Source organism: Gymnodraco acuticeps, unplaced genomic scaffold (assembly GCF_902827175.1).
Source record: "Gymnodraco acuticeps unplaced genomic scaffold, fGymAcu1.1, whole genome shotgun sequence".
NCBI lineage: Eukaryota > Metazoa > Chordata > Actinopteri > Perciformes > Bathydraconidae > Gymnodraco > Gymnodraco acuticeps.
The window spans coordinates 4,276,956-4,299,327 of NW_022989799.1; the positions used below are offsets into that span (position 1 = coordinate 4,276,956).

The 22,372-nt window shown below is 41.1% G+C and overlaps 1 protein-coding gene across 1 annotated transcript in view; it reads right to left on the reverse strand.

Annotated features, from left to right (window-relative positions):
• dntt (deoxynucleotidyltransferase, terminal) overlaps window positions 1-22,372 on the reverse strand; it is a 195,937-nt gene that overhangs the window by 93,098 nt on the left and 80,467 nt on the right. Inside the window, exons 4-7 of the mRNA XM_034223875.1 lie at window positions 21,037-21,207; window positions 14,458-14,529; window positions 14,149-14,272; window positions 6,503-6,635 (exon numbers count right to left, since the gene is read on the reverse strand). Of these exons, the coding sequence (XP_034079766.1) occupies window positions 6,503-6,635; window positions 14,149-14,272; window positions 14,458-14,529; window positions 21,037-21,207 (500 nt within the window). The remainder of the gene's footprint in view (window positions 1-6,502; window positions 6,636-14,148; window positions 14,273-14,457; window positions 14,530-21,036; window positions 21,208-22,372) is intronic.

Below are 22,372 nucleotides of genomic sequence, written 5' to 3' on the forward strand. Positions count from 1 at the left end.
CCTCTTCTCTTTAACATCTACATGCTACCACTGGCTCAGATAATGAAAAACAACAAAATAAGTTACCATAGCTATGCAGATGACACACAAATTTACGTAACAATTTCACCAGGAGACTATGCTCCAATTCAAACACTGAGTAAGTGCATTGAACAAATCAATGACTGGATGTGTCAGAACTTTCTCCAATTAAACAAAGATAAAACTGAGGTAATGGTTTTTGGAGCCAAGTCAGAACGTATACAAGTTAGCGCTGAGCTTCAGTGTGCAATGTTCAAAACAACAGATAAAGCCAGAAATCTAGGTGTAGTCATGGACTCTGACCTGAGTTTCAACAGTCACATTAAAACAGTTACTAAATCAGCCTACTATCACCTAAAGAATATATCTAGGATTAAAAGACTAATGTCACAGCAGGATTTGGAAAAACTTGTCCATGCCTTTATCTTCAGTAGACTGGACTACTGCAATGGTGTCTTCACAGGTCTCACTAAAAAATCTATTAGAAAGCTGCAGCTGATTCAGAACGCTGCTGCTCGAGTCCTCACTAACACTAAGAAAGTGGATCACATCACTCCTGTTCTGAAGTCTTTACACTGGCTTCCTGTGTGTCAAAGAATAGATTTAAAAATACTGCTGCTGGTTTATAAAGCACTGAATGGTTTAGGCCCAAAATACATTACTGACCTCCTGCTAAATTATGAACCATCCAGATCTCTCAGGTCTTCAGGGACTGGTCAGCTTTCTGTCCCCAGAGTCAGAACTAAACATGGAGAAGCAGCGTTCAGTTATTATGCTCCAAATATCTGGAACAAACTCCCAGAAACCTGCAGGTCCGCTGCAACTCTGACTACTTTTAAATCCAGGCTGAAGACTTTTCTTTTTGTCGCTGCTTTTAATTTAACTATTCATATCTTAAACTGCACTGTAACTTTTATCCATGTATTTTTTCTTTTAATGTTTATTTTATTAGCTTTTCTTTTTAATGACTGATTTTAAAAATGCCATTTTCTTAATGTCTTTCTTTTTTTGTAAAGCACTTTGAATTGCCTTGTGTTGAAAAGTGCTATATAAATAAACTTGCCTTGCCTTGCCTTGCCTTGCCTTGCCTTGCCTTGCCTTGAAGCCATAAAAGGTCCCTCACAGGCCCCTTTAAGCTCTGCCGCAGACTCCTGGCCCATAAATCTTCCTCTGTTCCTCCCCTTCATTCTTAATGTTAACTACCCATGATGCTCTAATCACTTTCCTCATCTCTTTTAGCACATTATCCCCTTGAGAAGCAGTTATTTACATAATCAGATATCATCCCGGCTGTCATTTATCGCTTTGAAGATGAGAGATATTGGATTTTATTTTTCCTTATGGTGTTTGATACCATCTTTACTCGGGAAAGTTGTGGAGTGATAACCGGCGAGACAAATTGAATATAAACTACGGTGCGGGGGTGAACTGAGACGATGTAACTTTTGAAAAAAATAGCACAATCTTTGTCTGACAGTGAAAAGCTACATTTTTAAGCAGAAATTATCTCAATTCAATATAGCCTCACTCTGTCTGGAATGACCATTAGCTTGCGGTGGCTAAAATGCTAAAGCGTGACTTTTATTCAAACATTTCTGTAAAATGCACACTATTGAGTCACTTTGCTGAGTTAATAGTACATTAATGTAGTTTATTATACATATGTAATAAATAAATGATGAAGTTAACCAGAGGTTGCGTTAACCGAATATTTTTCGTCTATGACGGATTTGTTTTAACAATGACGGACAAATCTGAAAGCATGCCGTCATTTTGACAGATTAGAACAAACGCCAAAGTTTCCCCGCAGCGAGGCTCCGGTGTTATGCCGGTATAAATCATTGACATGTCGGAGTTTTGGCTTTACGCAGTGCACGCTCCCGCGAGGTGCAGCAGCCATGCATAACACGGCGCATGTGAACTGTCCCCCCCCCCGTTGACAGTTCACGAGCATGCTCTCCCCCCCCCCCCCCCTCGTCAGAGTTGTGTAAAGGCCGACGGGTAATTCTGGATTTTGACGGAAGTTTTACGATCCTGTCCGTCAAAATGACGGGCAGCGAAAAAGTCTAGCGCAACCTCTGAAGTTAACTATTCTAAGCAGGAAAAGGACAGGATCAAAGGTACAAAAAACACTTATATATTTTTATGGTGAATTTGAACTAGTCCTATGTTTGACAACACAGTATTTTATCACTTCCTGTTAACATGGCTCTAAATGTGTGTATTGAAGGTTAGTGCACAGTATATACTTATAGTACAATACTATTTCATATTAAATTAGTAATTATGGAATTAAAAACGAACATATGAATCATCTCCACTTGTGCTACTCTTAAAGGTCCCATGTCATGGCCATTTCTACTGATCATAATTCCATTGTTGAGGTCGACTAGAATATATTTACATTGTGTTCCAAACTCACATTGGTTTCTCTACAGCATCTCTGCATAGTATGTGTATTCACTCTGTCCTACACGCCTTGTTGGAGCTCCTGCCCCCCCCTCCCTATGAGCCCACTGTGCTCTGATTGGTCAGCTCGCCCACTCTGTTCTGATGAGTCTACCACCGTTACAGCGGAACATCAGTGTTTATGTGTTACAATGGCGTTTGTTAGCAACCAGAAAATGACACACAGATGAGAATGCTGCGTGGGGTCTGGGTGCCGTGTTGGCGGGACGTTGCGCGGCTCGCTGCTCCGCCCTGTGGGACTCGAGGAGCGGACAGTGTGAGCTGGATTACTGGTGTCGTTTCCTGGTTGCTGCGTGGGGTCTACGAGACAGCGAGACACCGCGGAGCTCAGCCTGAGCCCACACACTCACACACACACACAGCCTGAGCTCTGTGTGTGTGTGTGTGTGTGTGTGTGTGTGTGTGTGTGTGTGTGTGTGTGTGTGTGTGTGTGTGTGTGTGTGTGTGTGTGTGTGTGTGGTGTGTGTGTGTGTGTGTGTGTGTGTGTGTGTGTGTGTGTGTGTGTGTGTGTGTGTGTGTGTGTGTGTGTGTGTGTGTGTGTTGTGTGTGTGTGTGTGTGTGTGTGTGTGTGTGTGTGTGTGTGTGTGTGTGTGTGTGTGTGTGTGTGTGTGTGTGTGTGTGTGTGTGTGTGTGTGGAGCTCCGTGCTGCACTGCGGCTGAGAAAAGATAAGAGTGAGTGAGTGTGTGTGCTCCGCGGATTGGTCCATTTGGACCAATTGGTCCATTTGGACTTCGTTACGTGAATAGGACCCGGAAGGAAAAAATTGAAAAAAATATCCCCAACGTGGCGTTCTGGGGCAGCATAGACAGGTCTATTCTGTGTTAGAGTTTTACTCGCTACAGGGTGTACTTTGAGGGTTTGTGACTCTGCAGACCGTTTACATGCAGAACAACCTTCATAACACACAAGGGGACGGGAAATAACCGGAAAAGCATGACATGGGACCTTTAATATATCTTAAAAAGTTAATTTTGCTACAAAGTGATGACATATTTTTCTAGGCTAACCCTGGAAGTTAGCACACAGTAGCGCTGGTTTCCTATACTATATTAGAAGGAGATTTTAACATTCGATTTTTGCAAAAAATATGTTCTGTGGCAAACATTAGAATCAGAATCAGAAACGGGTTTATTGCCAGGTAGGTTCACACATACGAGGAATTTGACTTGATGTCATAGTGCATACATAAAATCTAAAACAAAAAATCTCGATATAAAACAAAAAATCTTTAAGGACACTGTTATAAAATATAGTTTGATAGCAATAGAATGTGTACTGTGATATTACAATGTAAATGGCATTGAGTATTGTACACTATAATGAAATAAAAAGATAGCAATCAAATAAAGCAGTAATTTACAGCGAAATAGAATGCAGTGAATTATAGAATATGAAATAAGAAATATGTGCAGTAAGCAGTATTTGAACATTGTGTGCATTAATGTAATGCAAAAAGAGTCTACGTTGTGGCTGAGGTAAAGTGTCAGTAGGGGGGCCGGGCCTTGTTTAAGAGGCCGGTAGCGGAGGGGAAGAAACTGTTCAGGTGGCGAGAGGTTTTGGTCCTGATGGAGCGCAGCCTCCTACCAGAGGGGAGGGGGGTGAACAGTTTGTGTCCAGGGTGGGAGGGGTCGGCCACTATCTTCCCTGCCGCCTCAGGGTCCTGGAGGCCAGCAGGTCGTGGAGGGATGGCAGACTGCAGCCGATCACCTTCTCTGCAGAGCGGATGACACGCTGCAGCCTGCCCTTATCCTTGGCTGCGGCTTCAGCGTACCAGATGGTGATGGAGGAGGTGAGGATGGACTTGATGATGGTCCATCCTCACCTTTGTGTTCAAACAGTTAATCTTTACAAATGAACACCACTTTAACGATTGTATTAATGCATACAAGCAATCACCAGAAGTTAAAAGCTTAAACATTAGCCTTTAATAGACCTAAACCATGGTCCCATGAAAGTACGTTACATCAACACCACTAGGCATTCCAAAAATGGAAGTGCAAAAATGCTGAATCGTTTCCAGGTTTTAGGACTGCAGCACTTTAGTACTGATAATTGTCAATTACAACAGTGGTCGTTTTATTACCTGAATTAAAAGTAAAGTTACTTTGTCTCACTTTTGAAGTTATTATAAGATGACTTTGTACCAACTTTGACAAACTAGAAACATGTAAGTAAATAAAAGGAACACTTCTTTAAGAAGAATCACTCTTCCTGGCAACATGTACTATTTGTAGCCCGGGCGCTATTAAAGACCACCAGCTGAGCGAGGCAGCTCTGTCACCCTGTTGAGAGGCAAGCGCCTGTCCTCACTGCCAGACTGTGTTTGAATTATTTACTGCACACGCCACTGGTTATGGCTGGATTTTTACAACACCACAGAGCAGAGTGCTCCACGCTTACTCAGGCACAAACGCTGCACATAAAAACAAGAGGTGGTGGCGGAGGGAGAATCTGGCTGTGAGCAAATAGTTGCACTCAATAGAGTGGTGCAGAGACGCGTCCTAAAACGCGGAAGTAAGCTTTGCTCGGGTTCCCTCGACAAAAGAGCAATGGGATTTCTCCATAGGATTTTGGAAAATAGCTCGAAATAAGATCTGTGGAAAACGAACCTGTTTTATAAATGCACGTTTTGTTCAGCCGGATAATCTCCACATGTCTACCCTACTTTTATCATTTTCGAATCATAAATCTAATCGATAGATTTATGATCGATAGCTATTCAAGTAAAAAGTCTTGACAGTAAAAAGTCCTGACTTCCAAATGTTACTTAAGTAGAAATACAAAGGATTTATCTGCTACATGAACTTAAATGACCAAAAGTAAAAGTTATATGCAGAATGGCAGTATTATACAATTCTATAATTAAAGATAATATTATTTGCTTTTAATCATAAAAATACATGAATGCATTTTATAGTTGTCTGTGTGTTATTTGGAGCTAATTTTATATGCTTGTTTTCATATGTAAAAATAAATTATGTTACTAGGAATGATAAAGGTGCCCTATTCTGCTCATATTCAAGTTCATATTGTTGACATGTCTCCATGCTTTAATGTTCAAAAAGCTCTTTATTTCCCTCATACTGCCTGTGCTGCAGCACCTCTTTTCACCCTCTGTCTGAAACCAGAGCACAGTCTGCTCTGATTGGTTAGCTGGCCGGCTCTGTTGTGATTGGTCAATCTCTTAGAGATGTCCCACCCCTTAGCCTATCACATTCCATGTGTTGGAGTGCTAGCCAATAGAAGCGCAAGTGTTAAGTAGTGATGTCACTATGTTACAGAAGTAAGCAAATGAGTCCAATGGAGGTGTTTCAGGCGGGGGGGAGTGTGTGGGAGAGAAACTCCTTCTGGAGGGAACACAGGGACTTTAGCCTTTGAACACCATTGACATGCACACAAACCTATAGAACGCACTACAGGAAAGGGAAAACCCCACAAAGCACAATAGGGCCCCTATAAATAAATGTACGGTAGTAAAAAGTACAATATATCATATGCCACTAAAATGTAGTGGAGAAAAATATAGCATAAATTAAAAGAATACTTGAATAAAGTACAAGTATGTCAATATAGTATTAAGATATTTTATAACCCTAACCCTACCACTGTTATCAACAATGAAGATATGGTGCTGTGTTGTCATCATAACATATGACTGCACAGACCTCACCACCTTCAAAAAACGTACAAAAAACTTACAAAAACTCACCTCTTCAATCTGGCTTTTAATGTGTGACTGCTTTTTTATTGCTTGATTTTAATTTGACTTTAACTACATTTATTTGTTGTTCTTTTCTTTTCACTATCTCTGTAAAGCAACTTTGAGCACCTGTAAAAGCGCTAATCAAATTAATCTATTATATAACACATTTGATTTACTATTTAATATCGACTAATATCTTAGCATTTCCTGGTCATAAAGAGATTAACAATAGAGGGAAACAAGAGAGATATGCATGATGAGAAGCGCTGTTCCCTATCTACACTGAGCGGAGAAGACAAGTCATGTACCTGTGAAAGCCACCTGTCAGAGCGACTGTGGCGGCCGGCGTGACGCAGTGGACAGCTCCGTCAATAACGCTCCTCAGGGACCGGGCCTCGGCTGCACTGACAGCCCTGGAGATGTCTCCATGATGCAGGAAACCTGGAGGGAACACACCACGTGGTTATTAGTCTGGGAGCCAGCCATCAATCCTAGCCTGTTCCTCCGGAGAAGTGGAGAGTCAGGGTGAATTAAAAGTAAGGTAACGTGTGATCAGTTCTGAGGCTGAAAGAAGTCGACTAGCTGCTGCAGACACCTGAGCATTATCACAAATGCAGATGCTGAGATTGATCGATGGATTTCCATGTATCTGACTTTGTATTTTTTCTAGTAGTGTGCATGAAAACTATATTTTTTCATATAACAACAATGAATATAACATCTGTTCACTTGCTTTATGATTTATTTGTACTGGCTTCTATCACTTATTTAGACTGTTCAACTACTGTAACATACTCTGTAATAACTGTGCAATATATGCTTTTATTATCACTGCTTTTATCTGGCTGCTTTCACACTTCCATGCTACGCTTCTCTTATGAAAAAAAAAATATCGTTACTGTACTTATTGTTGTCCACCTAGAGCAGGGGTGTCCAACTCAAATACACAGTGGGCCAAAATAAAAAAATGGGTACTAGTGGAGGGCCGGACTGGTTCAATGTTTATTGCAGAATTTATTGAAATGAACTTATTGCACATATTAAACCTGGAACTAACAAAGCTTAAATTATTGCCTATAAAAACAACATTAAACATTAAATAATCAGTTGCATTCATTTCTTATGGCTCTATCTGCAGCTTTTCCAGAGTCATTTCTTATGATTACATGTTTCCACAGGCCAACAACAGCTTCAAAAAAACAATTTCCCTCAAAGAGAAAACCAAACATGCCCTGTTGTCGTGAGAGAAAGTGCAGAAGGAAACATCCATTAAACTCAGTGTGCTGCTCTGTGATGCTAGTTCAGATACTTGGCATCTCATCTCGGGTCCAAGGTCATCAATGTTTGGGCTCAGGCTCTGAGCTGAGGAGACCCTCAGGATTGAGTGAAGGTGTGCGTGCAATATACCGGCGGGCCAGATCTAATTATCCTGCGGGCCGAAATTAAATCCACCAAGGGCCTGATTTGGCCCCCGGGCCTTGAGTTTGACACATATGACCTAGATGGAGGACAAGAGTTCATTGTAATTAATCTCTAATATTCATGCATGCCTATTGATTAATATTTTGACTCTTTACTTTTGCTGAAACAATGTAAATGCCCCCTCCGTGGGAAAAATAACTCTGCTACTCTGATTCTGATTCCCTTGGAACAAACGAAGCTACACATTTTCAAAATACCGAATGACATGTCTGTCCGCTGTAAAATAAATGGTTTCTGCTCTTTTAAGATTTACAGAACACAGTGAGATCAGGGTTCAGACACATTTCCACTGTCAGATGTTGCATTATTCCTGTGCACGGAGCGGAGACTGCAGTGCTCCACATGATGGATTACGAGCAGTTTGATGAAGATGTCTGTCAGCATAATACATCATCAGATGGAGTTTGAAACTGAATGGGAACCTGCGAGCGGTGTAATATAATGTTTTGAATTACCAGCTCATGCAGTGCTCCAGTATGTGCATCCTGAGCAGCAGAGAGGCATACAAATGAAAAGCTGCACATCAGTACTCCCTTTGAGACGTTAAACCACAAACATTAAATGCTCTGTGGGGTTTCTATCACTGACAACAATTGCGGCTGATGTTATCTAATCGTCTGGATGCTCCTATTCCTGTTCGCTCAGACATTCCTTTCAGAGTAAAATCACTGCAGATACGCTCTAAACCAGGAGAACACTACTGGCTCTGTGCGGAGGCAACTTTCGCAAAATGACCGAAGCCCAGGCGCCAGTAAATATATAGTATTAAATTAACATTTATCAGATCTATCCATTCTTTAAAAAGTTTCTTACTTTATTATCAAATTAACTTGCTTACTAGCTTATTACTTTAAAAAACTTGCCTCAATGATTGACACCTTTATGAGGGATCCATCCGATTTCAGGGATTTTTCGGTTTTTGTGTCCTTCAGTAGGATTCCTTTATTCAAACCTTTTGAACTACCAGACTTATAACTGTAGACTACACCTGTTAGAAAGTTGAAGCATAACTTGAGAAAAAATTACACAAATGATGTTTCTTTTTTCATGAACATTGAGTAATAAGGTATATATTCTCACTAATCGTAAAAATGAGTCCCGGACTGGGTAAATTCACGTGAGCAAGTCAGAACAAAATCTCAGAAACAGATATCATATGTTTAATATCACTGCCCAAAAACTGACTTGTTTTTTTAACCAAATTGAATCAATCAAAGTTTTATTTATATAGCACATTTTTAAAACGGTTTTTGGTCGAGCCAAAGCGCTGTACATATAATAATTACCTTACAGTAAGGACACTTTACAGCAAATATAACAGCACAGTTTGTGCAGAATCAAGTCATTGTCGTTGGTTTTTAGTCACACTAGTGGCATAAGGATGGCAATTTCAGTCAAACCCTAACACTTTGGTCAGGACTGGAATACTCCAACACCTATTTGATGGATTGTGAAAGAAAATTATTCTCCACACATATTGAGAAGCTTTATGAACACTGACCTTTTCTCCAGCACCACCATAATATTAAATGTGAGTGAAAAGTGTACACAGCTATTGGATGGATGCAGTACAGTGCAGACATTTTAAGTCTATTTTGGACAAATGTTAAGGAGACATAACAACCTTTGACCAAAATGAGTGAGCCCTATCTGCACTTGAACTGCACGTGGCAGGTATCGGTTCAAACTGAACTTGTCCGGACTTTGAATCCAATATGACACAGCACACAAACCATAAACACTTCCAAGTCTGTCACATGAAACCATTTGGCCCAAAAATAATCGGTCCCAGAGACATTGAGAAAGCAGACGTTTATTTTGAGGTAAATAAACTTAAATAGCCCTTCTTTTTTTTTTAAATCAAAAGGTCCTTAATGTTTTGAAAAGTTATAATTGACAAATGCAGTTATTTTCTACAGTGGCCCTGAAGTGCAAGTCAAAACAACATTTCTCAAAACACTACAGCATTTTAGAAAACGTATGTTGTTACTTCGGCATCATTTTAAAATGTGTATTACAATTTAATCACGATTAGAGCGATGCGAATATTCGGGGCTTATATCCATGCAAATACTTTGGTAGATACCAACTACAACAAAATGAACATATTTTACCGTGATTTAATTGTAATACACGTTTCTAAATGATGCAGAAGTAACTACATACTGATACAGGTTAGTAAAAACCATGAATTAATGTTGTGAGAAGTCTGCAGACAAGACGGCAGGCGAATTACCTTTTAAAATGCGTGTTTTCTGAATGGAGATCAGATTGATCAGGCTAAACCAGGGGGGCGCAGAGGTATGACAGGGGGGCACGAGAGACCAGGAGGAAAAATGGTTATTACATTTTTTTTTTTAAAGATAAAAAAAAAAAAAATCATATTTAGAAAAATTATTGATTCGAAAATAATATGATACAGTACAGTACTATTACGTCTGGGTCTCTGTGTTTCATTAAAGCTCGGCTCTGTGTGTGTGTGGAACGAGCCATTTTGTGTGCGTGCGAGAGAGAGAGAGAGCGCACCGGTACCGGAAATCGTTGTTGCTAGCGAGCTACGCTAATGGATATAAGGAGTTTTTTCAACAACAAAGTGGAGGAGTGTCCTCTCCTGTCAGACTGAGAGACTCAGTGAGCTAAAGGACTCTCTCAGTGTTATCTCAGTGGGTCTCAAACGTTTTGGTCACCATTAATGTAAACAATTATTTCCGAGGCACACGTTTATATGATCATTATAGTTATAAAAAAATAAGAGAATAAATTAAAAACAGGTATGAAATACTATATGACATTAAAAAATGTATAAAGTTTAAAAGGGGAGTGATTTGTAAAATATCCATAAAGATATAGTAAATCTGTTTACAGTTCTGTGTTGAGAGATGTATCCATAGATCTCTTCATTTTGCTCTCAAAGTGCACCAGATTGATGCTTTTAACTTCAATATTTAAGCTTGCCCCCGGACCCCCCTATGTGAGGTCCACACACCACCTATAAAAATAGCACTTTACCCCTGCTTACACCTATATGCAGCCGTGAGCTGATTATCGAGCCTTCATTGTAACAGTCGCGGGTACATTGTATATATGTGTGGGGAGTGTTGCAGTAGAACATTCCACTGTAGCGCTCGGTAAATTAATGGGAAACCCTAAATGTTTGAGCACCCTCTATGAAACGTCAAGCTACCCCACAGCACCCCCAAAATAAATCTCTGGCGCCGCCACTGAGCCTGACTATTTGTGTTGGGGGGGGGCCCGACTTTTTTTTTTCTCCGCCTGACAGAAAAAGTTTGAGAACCACTGGGCTAAACTAAGCTGTAGCTGCTCCGTCCACACTCACAACAATGGCATACAGACATAAATAAAGCAGCGACTGTATTCACCATGAAATAGACAGTCTGTGTTTTGTTCATGTTTAACTTTTGTCCAGTTTCTGAACAGATATGAGGAGCTGTGAGCTGTGTGCTAACAGCTGACGGCTGATGTTTTGGGACATGTTGCACTGTCGGGTGCCGACCAATCACAAAGTGTCATTTCATGACTGGCAGCAAAAACAACCAATCACAGCAGAGCTTCTCTGGCTGGCTCCGTCCAATCACAAACAAGAAGTGTTCTCCCTAAATGAATACCCTTTCCGTATCAGTTAAAATGCTATGGCGTTTTCTGAAATGCTGTGGTGTTTTCTGAAATGTTGTTTTGACTTGCACTTCAGGGCCAGCGTAATTTTCCATCCTCTGTTTATTTGACTGAACTCAAAGGAAAATGTCAGTTTGCGGAAGATGCCCAGGAGTGGAGTGCACCAGCTGGGCGTAAAAAAGTAGGTCTTAACTCAAACTCTAACGTCGGGCTTAGCTACGTCCGACTTAGCGATTCGAATTTACACCGAGTGCACCAAGCCTGACTAGTCTAGGTCGTAGCTGCGCCTGGTCTTAAGATGCGCGTCCACGTGAATACACATGAAACAGTAATTGTTGCCAAGCAACACACTTCTACATAATTTAACACTCAAACTCCTCCATTCAGAGCAAGCTAAGACTTGGATAACGAAGTCATGGATAACAGAAACCAAAAGAAGAGAAAAATTACGCCCACACCCCGAAAAAGAAAGAGGGATTTGACTGAGCTACAGCGGGAACTGACGGAGGAAGAGGAGGTGGAGACCGCAAAACTGATAGCGGAACACGACAAAATTGAGCTGGAGAAGGAGAAATTAAGACTCAAAATTATAATTCTTAAGAATCAGCAAAGAATCACTGAAGAAGACAATTTGTCATTCACCATTCTCTAATCATATTTGTTGTAGGCCTACTTGTTTTTATGTCAATTTCATGTTAATAGTTCTCCAAATGTTGTTATTTAATGTTCTTGTGTGTGCTTTTGAATGAAATAGGCTATAAAACGGCCTAATGAAAATATGTGGTCACAATGGGAGCTTATTGAAATGCAATTGCAAAAAAACAGCGTTCATATTACAAATATACAGGGCTATACTGTATGTTGTTTATTATGTGATTGCGGTTAAGTCGTCCACCGATATCTTCACGGATGCCAGGAGGATTTTGCTGCTTCTTCTTGTGTTGGTAAGTGAATATAATTCCTAAGGCGGCGCTGGAGAGCCAAGGAAACTTGTCTAATAGCCCGACATGCAGTTGTGCGATGAACATTAATCATGTCTCCCACAGTATTAAAGTAAAATCTGAGCGCAATCAGCACCTGCAAGGTTGGGGAGAGCGCAACGTTTCTGTCTGATCCGTTCTGTTGTTGAGGGGAGATCTCCTCGATTAAATCAAAAAGGTCTTGTCTGCCAAAACGAAACCTCTCTATCAGCTCACTGAATAGATAACCAGTGGGTTTGTTCGATCACGGACGACTCTCTCGTCTCAATGCCCTTTCGTTGTTACAACATGTAAACAAGACGCACTGCCATAGTTATTTTCCTTCTTGCCTGTTTTACGTTACTATGGATACAAGTCTCTCTTTCCGATTCACGCCTGCTCCATACTAGGCGTAAAAGTTACACCCGGGCGCAACGCATACAGGGCTTAAGTCGTAGAGTTACGCCCAGCTGGTGCACTCCACTCCAGAAGAATAAGGCACTTTAGAGTTATTTTATCACTCGACATATGGAACTGACTAAACTGAACAATGATATGTGACCTGCTCTATCAAAATCAGTCGCATTGACCCGAAGACACATTTTTAGTTTTATACACTGTTGGAAAGAGGATATTCCTAGCTTTCTAATGATATCAGGATTGTTTTTGTACTCCAAATATTAAGCGAAATATGTCACATTATATAATGACTGTCACCGAGTCATCATTTTGAGAAAAAGGCCTTCAAAGTTTCCTCTTCTCTGGAATCCATCGATCTGATTGATTATTAGCGGAGCAAATTATCAAAATACTACGGAGGGAAGATATTTTCGTTTGGATTACTGGTCTGGGGGAAGCTCGCGAGTGTGTGCGTGTGTGTGTATACGTGTGTGTGTGTAATTTTGTATTTGTGTGTATTGTGTTTGTTTCCTGGGGAAAACCCTCACGGGAAACACCAGCTGTTGTTATGCCTGCTGTGACGTTAAGTTACTCCGTTCTCCGCTTGTAATTATGCCGTTACAAGCTTCAAAGTTGTATTTATCATCTTATTTGCCGAAACAAGTTTAATATTCTGAAAGCCAAGACTTTGTTTAATTGAAATCAGATGAAAACAAACTGTAACGGACCCTGCCGTGTTATCTATGATTACTATACTCTTACATTCATAATGTCAGCCAGAGGGAGGGGGGGCGGCGCTGCGGAAGAGCAGATTGCGAATGAGAGGTGCCTGTCTTCGTCCCTTTACAAGCTTCAAACATGTATTTATCGTGTGATTTTGGAAATAAAAGTTTCATATTCTGAAAGCCAAGACTTTGTTTATTTAAAATCAAACAAAACACCCGAACCTCGAAAAAATAGTTTTTTACGCAAATCCACGTTTATTTTGAAATGAGCCGTTGCGACTTCCGACTGATTTCGATAAAGTGGGTCACATATTATATACAACTGTAAAAGCAATAAAGGATGATTCAATGCAAAAACGCTTGAAACAAATCTCAACTCTCCCCTGTATCAGCCCCCTCTCCTGGTCTTTGCTCAGATGGCCCTCTCTGCCCGGCTGATTGATGAGCGCTCATGGGAATTCCACAGCAAGGGTCCCCTTCACAGTCACTGTTCATTGGTTTTTATTAAAAATACCCCTGCTGGCCGTTCCATTGTGATTTCACTATAAACTCCCTTCTTGTCACATCTCATCTCACTCTAGAGAAAACACATTACAGCTAGCACTTCACATAAGAAGTCTCATATGGGACAAAATTATTCCAAATGACACGCAAGGCCCCGTCTTTAAGTCTTTTTTTGGAAGCAAACTCTAGTTGTCATCATCAACCTATCATTTGTGGAGTGGCAGAGCTTAAATTGCTGAGAGGTTGACGTACCACTTTGTTGCATCCGGTTTAGATGAATGCTGTGGTCTGTCAGAATGTCACTGAATGAGCGCAGCCCTCTGCAGAACCACTTCTCCGCCGTCTTCGGTCCAACCCCAAACACACTTGTGAACAGCTGGCAGGAAACGAGGTAAGGACGTAATCAAGAAGACATGGTCTAAAATGACTTCTCAGGGAGGGGGTTAGCATTCAAACGTTTTGAAGAGCTGTATGTCCTTAAGAGATAGCAAATGCAAATCAGATTTCACTGCAAAGATGCAAAAAGCGGGGAAGCAAAAGAGTTGTTTTTCATCTACTGACCTTAAAAGTCTGATACCTTTCATCAGAGAGCAATTCCTCGACTTCAAACGAACGGCCACATTGGAGGACCTCCTGCAAAACATAAGAGTAGATTATATTAGGAAAAACGCTCTCGGTGTCAGCATCAGCATGTTTTTTACCCCCGTTTCTGTTCCATCAGCAATTAAGAAATGGCTTCAAATTGCTGCTCATTTGAAAACGGTTCCAACTTGAAAAAGGTGCTTCTTGTGTGCTCATTTCCATTTCTTCTCAAGCGAGAACAGCTTTGTTGTTGTGAAACCGAGGATTTATGCCGTTTTTATGGAGTACATAAAAAACCAAGATAACGTTTTCCCCATCCTCTATTGTTGGGAACTTTTGTTACGTGTTTAATTGTTTGCCGCTCTGAGCAGAGCACTGCTAATTTTCCAGTCACACTTTAACTGTCTTCATTATGTGAACGCATAAAGCAGGGATGTCAAATATACAGCTCACGGGCCAAAACTGGCCTGCCAGAGGCTTCAATCCGGCCCTCAGGATGACTTTGCAAAGGGTAAATATTATAGACAAGACATTAACTTTAATTGTGTATTTTGTATCTATACATTTTATACAATCACAAGGCAGGGGGGATAACTGATCCTTCTTTCTTAACCCACTGGTGTGTCAGTTCAGGTCAGGATTACTACACAGATATCGAAATTAATGTAAGATCATTATTAGATCTGGACAAGTTGTTTTGATCATAAAATAATATACTATATTGTTCAGTTCCAGATACCAGAGACTAAATGCGTTGTGCCTTTGTAAATACACTGTGTATACAATTGTTGAACTTGTTTTTCTTGAGAAATTTCAGGTTAATCTTAATGTTTTGTAAAAGGATAATTTATTCAATTTGAACATGTTCAGAATGTTCTTTTTTGCACTAAAACAAAGGCAACAAATTGCTATGATTTAACTTGTTTGGCCCACTTGAGATTACATTTGGAAGTGGACACTAAACTAAAATGAGGTTGACACCCCTGGCATAAAGTGAGTTAGCGGTTATCTGGTTAATATCAGCTATCTTCAGTTGGGGAAATGGTAAAAATGTAGCCTACATTTTCTTTATTTAAAAGTGAAATGATTGCTTTCAGAAATTATTGCTTTCAAATTGGTTAACTTAATACACTTAATTAAAGTCAACGTTTGGGGTATATTTGTGTTTTATCAGCAGTATCAGTGTGCATTTTAAGCATCTGCATGGAGGACTTCTGGTATAAATTAACCAGTGAACGAACCTGAGACCCTCACTGTGAGTACAGTGCAGTTTAAAGCAGCCTTCACTGCTCAATGATGCATCCACCCGTCCACCTCTGCATTTCAAGCCTCCGGCTAAGGCTAACCTCAAACGCAAGTATAAGGCTTCAACACACTCCCTGCCCGGGGGAGGACACACATATTCACACACACACAGAAAACACATACTGACTATTCATCCCCAACTCTGCCTCAGTGCTCCCAGACTTTCACGTCAGTAGGTTTTATATCTTTTCTCCTCTATGGATGTTCAGTACGCTTCTGTCGCTGCTGACGGTGTCACTCCGATGTTCACAGGCGCATCAGCCGTTTTGTTTTTACTTTGTTTGGTTTCACTTCGTTTTTTGCATCGTGTCATTTTCTTGTTTTGAGACACGATCTGTTCAAAGAGACATGTGGGTACAAAAAAACTCATCGGCTGGGTCTAAGAACAACAACAGGGAGAGGTCATTCACAGGCAGTCACTTCAGTCTCTGGGGACATTTGTGCTATTTTGTTTAATGAATGTGCCTCAGTGCTGCTGACAGATTTGACGGATTCGGAGACTCGCTCTGAGACTCTGTTAGGTTTAATGTGTCAGAAGTTGGAATGCACGGCTCACCTTGTTCTCCGGCAGGGACTCAGCGTTCTCTCCAAGCAAACACTTCTCCACACTTTCCCTGACAACTTGCCATGATTTCTGCCCCGAGCGCGACTGTAGGTGAGGGGATGATTGCTGAGTGACCCGATAAGACTTTTCCCCCCAAAGACGAGATAAATTGATGTGATGCCTGTCAGTGTGTGTGCTCGATCATGTGTGATTATGGGCTCAGAACAGTCTCATAATACACACATGTGCACAGAAGGATTCACACTTGTATTTCATGATCCGCAAAAGGATTCACACTTGTATTTCCGGATCCACACTTGTGTTTTTCAATGCACACACAAATGTGTTCCGTTTCATATAGGCTACATGTAAATAAAATCCAAATACAGAAAAAAGTTTTACATATGTATTTTTGATCCTCACATATTTGTTTTCCGTTTAAAACCGCTGAACCTGCAAACACAACCCGCTTTCTGTGCACGGATCGCTGTGCATTCATGTGTGGGTTTTTTGAGACTCCCCTGACGGTCAGCCGATTCGTACTTGTAATTTTTTCTATCTATAGCCAATCAGATGTCTCCTTCATTCCAAGCCAATCACATGAGCGCGCCCCCACGAGGGTAGATTTATTGCGTTCATGACACTATACGCATTTTGCGCAGGCCGGTCAGCTCGCTAAACAGAGGGCGGAGCTTCAGGTGATCATGCAGAGCTGCGTGTCTCCGTCAGACTCAGCAGCTGATCTGATCTCTCTCTCGGGTCCGGTTATACTTCACTCGCGTTTATGTCCATATCAATCAGATCCAGCTCTCCTGATCGGCCTTTATAGAGAGCACCGATCAAACTATTAAGAGTGAATATCGGCCGATAATGACCGGCGGGGCTCCCCCACGTTGACAGTTCACTGTCTAACTGGCTTCGCAGTGCACTGATCGATTAGGCTAAGCTAACCTGTAGCTGCTCCCTCCACACTCACAACAACTTCATACAGACATAAATAAAGCTGTATTCGCCACACAGGAAACACACATTTAAAACGGTTTTGCCTGCCGTTTTTGTGTACACAAGCATTCATCAATGGTTCGGAAAGTGGCGCTGTACCTTAATAATATAAAGGCTTGTATTTGCGTGCATTTCCTGTTCGGAAAGTGGCAATGTACTGAGAGTGGAGGTGTCCTGACATCAGCGCCTGCAGGCAGGCTCCATGGAGCTGTCAGCTCCGGACTGCGCAAAATGCGTACATGAAGCGCTACGTCATGAACGCAATAAATCTACCCTCGTGGAGGCGCGCTCATGTGATTGGCTTAGAATTGAGGAGACATCTGATTGGCTATAGATAGAAAAAATTACAAGTACGAATTGGCTGACCGTCAGGGGAGTCTCAAAAAACCCACACACGAATGCACAGCGATCCGTGCACAGAAAGCGGGTTGTGTTTGCAGGTGCAGAGGGTTTAAACGGAAGACAAATATGTGAGGATCAAAAATACACATGTACAACTTTTTTCTGTATTTGGATTTTATTGACATGCATGAAATGGAATACATTTGTGTGTGCATTGAAAAACACAAGTGTGGATCCGGAAATACAAGTTTGAATCATTTTGCAGATCATGAAATACAAGTGTGAATCCTTCTGTGTGCATGTGTGTATTATGAGACTGTTCTGAGCCCTATGTGATTGGTGTGTTTGTTAGTCTGTCTTGTACTTGAAATTTCAAAATAGTGTTTGATATCTCTTTGAAAAATTGAATTTGTATCTGCCTTCAGTAACTTTTTTTCTGAAAGATGAGATTCCACTTCTGTGTCATCTGAAAGTTGCACATTGGTATTGATAGATGAAGAAAGATCCAGCTAAAACAATATGCTAAACATTTCAGAAACACTGAAGTGAAAGAAAGTCTGGATCGTGCTCCCTCACAGAGAAACACAAAGCACAAAAACTGTCAAAAAATTAAGCTGTATTAAATTGGTGGTGATTATTTTTCAATCACTGATGATAGGGTTAAATGATAATGGAAGCATGCAATTCAGAGTTATGCTGTCACTTCATGTACACTGTTCCATCGCACGGACGATTTTAGTATTTATATGATACATTTTTGTTGTATGTTTTAGGTATTTTCCGTATTTCAACTGGCTCCCAATTCTCTCTTGGGGATAAAAAAACGTTAGCTTGGATTCACCAGCTGTGCTGTGTTCCAGTCACAGTTTGCTGCAAAACCTTGTGCTACAAGTGTTAAATAAACATATCTACATCGTTAGATCATCTGCATACATTTCAATATATTTGTAAATCCCAGTTTTATCTGTGTTTAATTGAAGACATTTCTGACATTGATTTGTTCAATGCACTTACTCAGTGTTTAAATTGGAGCATACTGTAGTCTCCTGGTGAAATGGTTATGTAAATGTGTGTGTCGTCTGCATAGCTATGGTAACTTCTTTAGTTGTTTTTCATTATCTGAGCCAGTGGTAGCATGTTAATAATATGTTAGTTAAAGAGAAAAGGCCCCAAGATGGAGCCTTGAGGAACCCCACATCATATGTGTCAACTCAGATGTGTATTTACCTATAGAAACAACGTTTTTTTCTGTCCTTTAAGTAGGATTCAAACCAATTTAGAACTGTTATGGGTTACTCTATGGCAGTGGTTCTCAACCTGTGGTTGTGGTTGTGGTACGCGGAAGAATCTGAAATATAAAAAATATTTTAAAATTAAAATAAAAGACTTGGAAAAGGACCCGGACTGACCCAGACCTCACCGCTTCCCGGGGCCGTGGACAAAGTGCTCGCTGCGCCCTTTCTCCCCCTCGGGGGAGGGACGGGGCCCCCTGTTCCCGGTGCGACTGTCAACCGGGGCGGAGTGTCCTCAGTGCACTCCGACCTCGTCGTGCCGCCAGAGCTGGGATCGGCTCACGTAAAAGGCATCAGCGGTCTGCGGCGATGTCGGCAACCCACCCGACCCATCTTGAAACACGGACCAAGGAGTCTAACACGCGTGCGAGTCAGAGGATGCATTCAAAACCCTGTGGCGCAATGAAAGTGAGGGCCAGCGCGCGCCGGCTGAGGTGGGATCCCGGCCCGCACAGTCGGGGAGGTGGAGCGTGAGCGCGTGCGATAGGACCTGAAAGATGGTGAACTATGCCTGGGCAGGGCGAATCCAGAGGAAACTCTGGTGGAGGCCCACCAGAGTTAACAGCTGAAAAAGCACATGCACTTGTCCTTAATTGTTATCTTTTTTCTTTTATTTTTTACTTTGCCACCACATAAATGGCAATAGCAAACATCAGCAGACTGAATATGAGCTATTAGCCCTTAGGCTCATCTGCTCCTGGATGCTTTCATTATTATTGTGGAACTGAATTCCCAATAGGGCATTTTCTGTTACAATGTAGGTTGTTGCAGGAGGCCTACATTCAGACTTTGGTATAGGAAATGACATGTATGTACAGTTGTCATTTGTTGTGTGAGAATAAGTTATTATTTTGTTCTTTATATTCTCACTTGTGGTGTGTGAGAGAGAGAGAGAGAGAGAGAGAGAGAGAGAGAGAGAGAGAGAGAGAGAGAGAGAGAGAGAGAGAGAGAGAGAGAGAGAGAGAGAGAGAGAGAGACTGCCCTTTGTACATGTAGCTGTGGCTGACAATAACTAACGTTATTATGAATACATTTGCCTCCGAGTCCTGCATGAACTGCATAGACTGTATTTTAACATTGGTCTTATGGTGGTACTTGGAGAGCCAACTATTTTCTCAGGTGGTACTTGGTGTAAAAAGGTTGAGAACCACTGCTCTATGGGCTTTCCCTTGAAGGCAACATGGTCAAATGCTCAAATAGGCTGTAGCCAGGATCATGGGATGAATGAATCTACGAGAGATCACACAACTCGACGGCAGAGATCAGCCACTAACTGGCTGAGTCATTTAGCAGGTTAAGAGTATATATATATTTAGGAGTTGGTGGAGACAAATAGAACTAAAGAGATGGTGAATATTGGACTTAATTTAAATGTAATTTTAAAACAACGTATTTCAAAATATCGATATTGTAAAAACTGAATTTCCCCTTCGGGGGATCAATAAAGGTCCATCTTATTCTTCTTCTTTAACAATTCCTATGTAGAAAACAAAACCATCACTCAACACTTTCTTATTTCCCTACTTTAGCTATGGCACCTAACCCGAGCCTACTGGTTCTAAATGATGACATAGATCTTTAAAACAAAATCGAATTTTTTATTTTTTTTTACTGTCAGTTCTGTCTTTAAAAATGTATGTTACATGAAATGACTATACTTTTGGCTTTGATTATTTTAGCGAAGCACTACTGCTGACCATTTTCCAGTGCATTTCCATGAGTGTCCAGATTGATTTTCTCTTCTCAGGACAGCGACTGATTTTAGATAATTTCCCAAAAGAATGCAAATGAAGTTGAAAAAAAATGTAATCAAAAGAATCATAAAAATGAGTGGTGATGGAGGCAATCCATCACAATAAACGTTGCATTATTTATCGTATGCACACAGAGATGGATTTGAAAGCTCTCCGTGTTTGGAAATGTGATTATGCTTCTGAAAACCTTTGCATTTCCAGGCTATAGAATCTAAATCAAACTGGAGTGCCAAACTCAATACTGCTGTTTCATGAGACCACGTAATACAGATGGATCATTGTCATATTAACTGGACTCTGTTTGTAGACGGGGCCTTACCTCAATCACTTTCTTGGTGTGCTGCCCCAAGCAGGGCAGGTCCTGTGTAGCCCCCAGGCACCGCACCGCACAGGGCAGACTCTTCAGAACAGACGTAGCTCTCCTGAAAGCCAGACATGGACGCTCCATGTTGTTGAATTCATAGCTCTCTGCCAGCACTTCAAAAGCATCCTACAGGAGGGGAAGTGTCAAGAAAGACAGGATCGAAATGCTGGTCCAAAAATTTAATTGAGGCAAGTATAACAAAAAGCATGCTTTAAATAGTCAAAGCTGGTCCACACAAAAAAAAAGCTAAAAGAGCAGGCAAGGTAAAATAAAAGGGAAAGTAGCAAAAACAGGGACAAATCAGGATGACTGGACGAAACACAAGGAGCAAAATCCACAGGTAGAAAATGCAGACACGAAACATGGACAAGAACCAGACAGCAGTGCGAGGTAGAAATCACACAGGTGGGAAAACATAAAGACAGGAGGGAAAAACAAATGTAACCCAGGGGGGGAAAAGCTTTTCAAGGTAAAAACAGAAACACAAAGACAGAACATGGCAACTTGAGGTTGAGGAAAAAAACAATCTCGGATAGGTTTTGGAGAAAGATCGTGGTTTGGGTTAGATAACTGTAAAAGTGAAACTCAGAACCCTAACCTCAACCCTAACATTGTGTACATAAAGATGGTTTTAACATAGATGCCAACATCCATCCAACACGCCTAAAGTTACCAGTTGTTATCGCTTCCATTCAAATGAGTCAGACAGGCCTATCTGCTCCTACTGCTTTGTAAAACTGAAACCTAAAAATAACATGTAATATGTAAAACTGAATGGAACTTAATGTGTTTAATACAAAGAAAGCAACTTCTTCAAACTGGAGCTACAGCACCAGACTGTGTTCACCTTTGCTCATAATTATCGCTAAGATATCCATCATTTTATTGTATTGCTGCTTTTGGTGCTCAACCATGTTAATCAGTGCTAAAATGTAGTAGTAGTTGGACTAGCAGGCCCCTTCTGACCCACATCTATAAGGCCAATAACCACTGATAAAGTATTTTAAATCAGCTGATAACATTGCATGAATCCCCATTTTTGGATTAAACATCAAACCAAGGAAAGAGAGAGAAAACCCAGTGAAGAAAGTGAGAGCTAGCACAGATGTGTCAGGTGTGCATTCACATGTGAGATGCACTGACCCGTACAGGACACCAGACAGGGAACAGAACTCACTCCCCCCCACACCTTCATCACTCTTCTCTGTCACTTTACAGCAGGACATGCTGCATGTTGGTTTCCTCCTGGATGACCAGACAGAGACATTAGAGGCTGGCAAACAGCAGACAG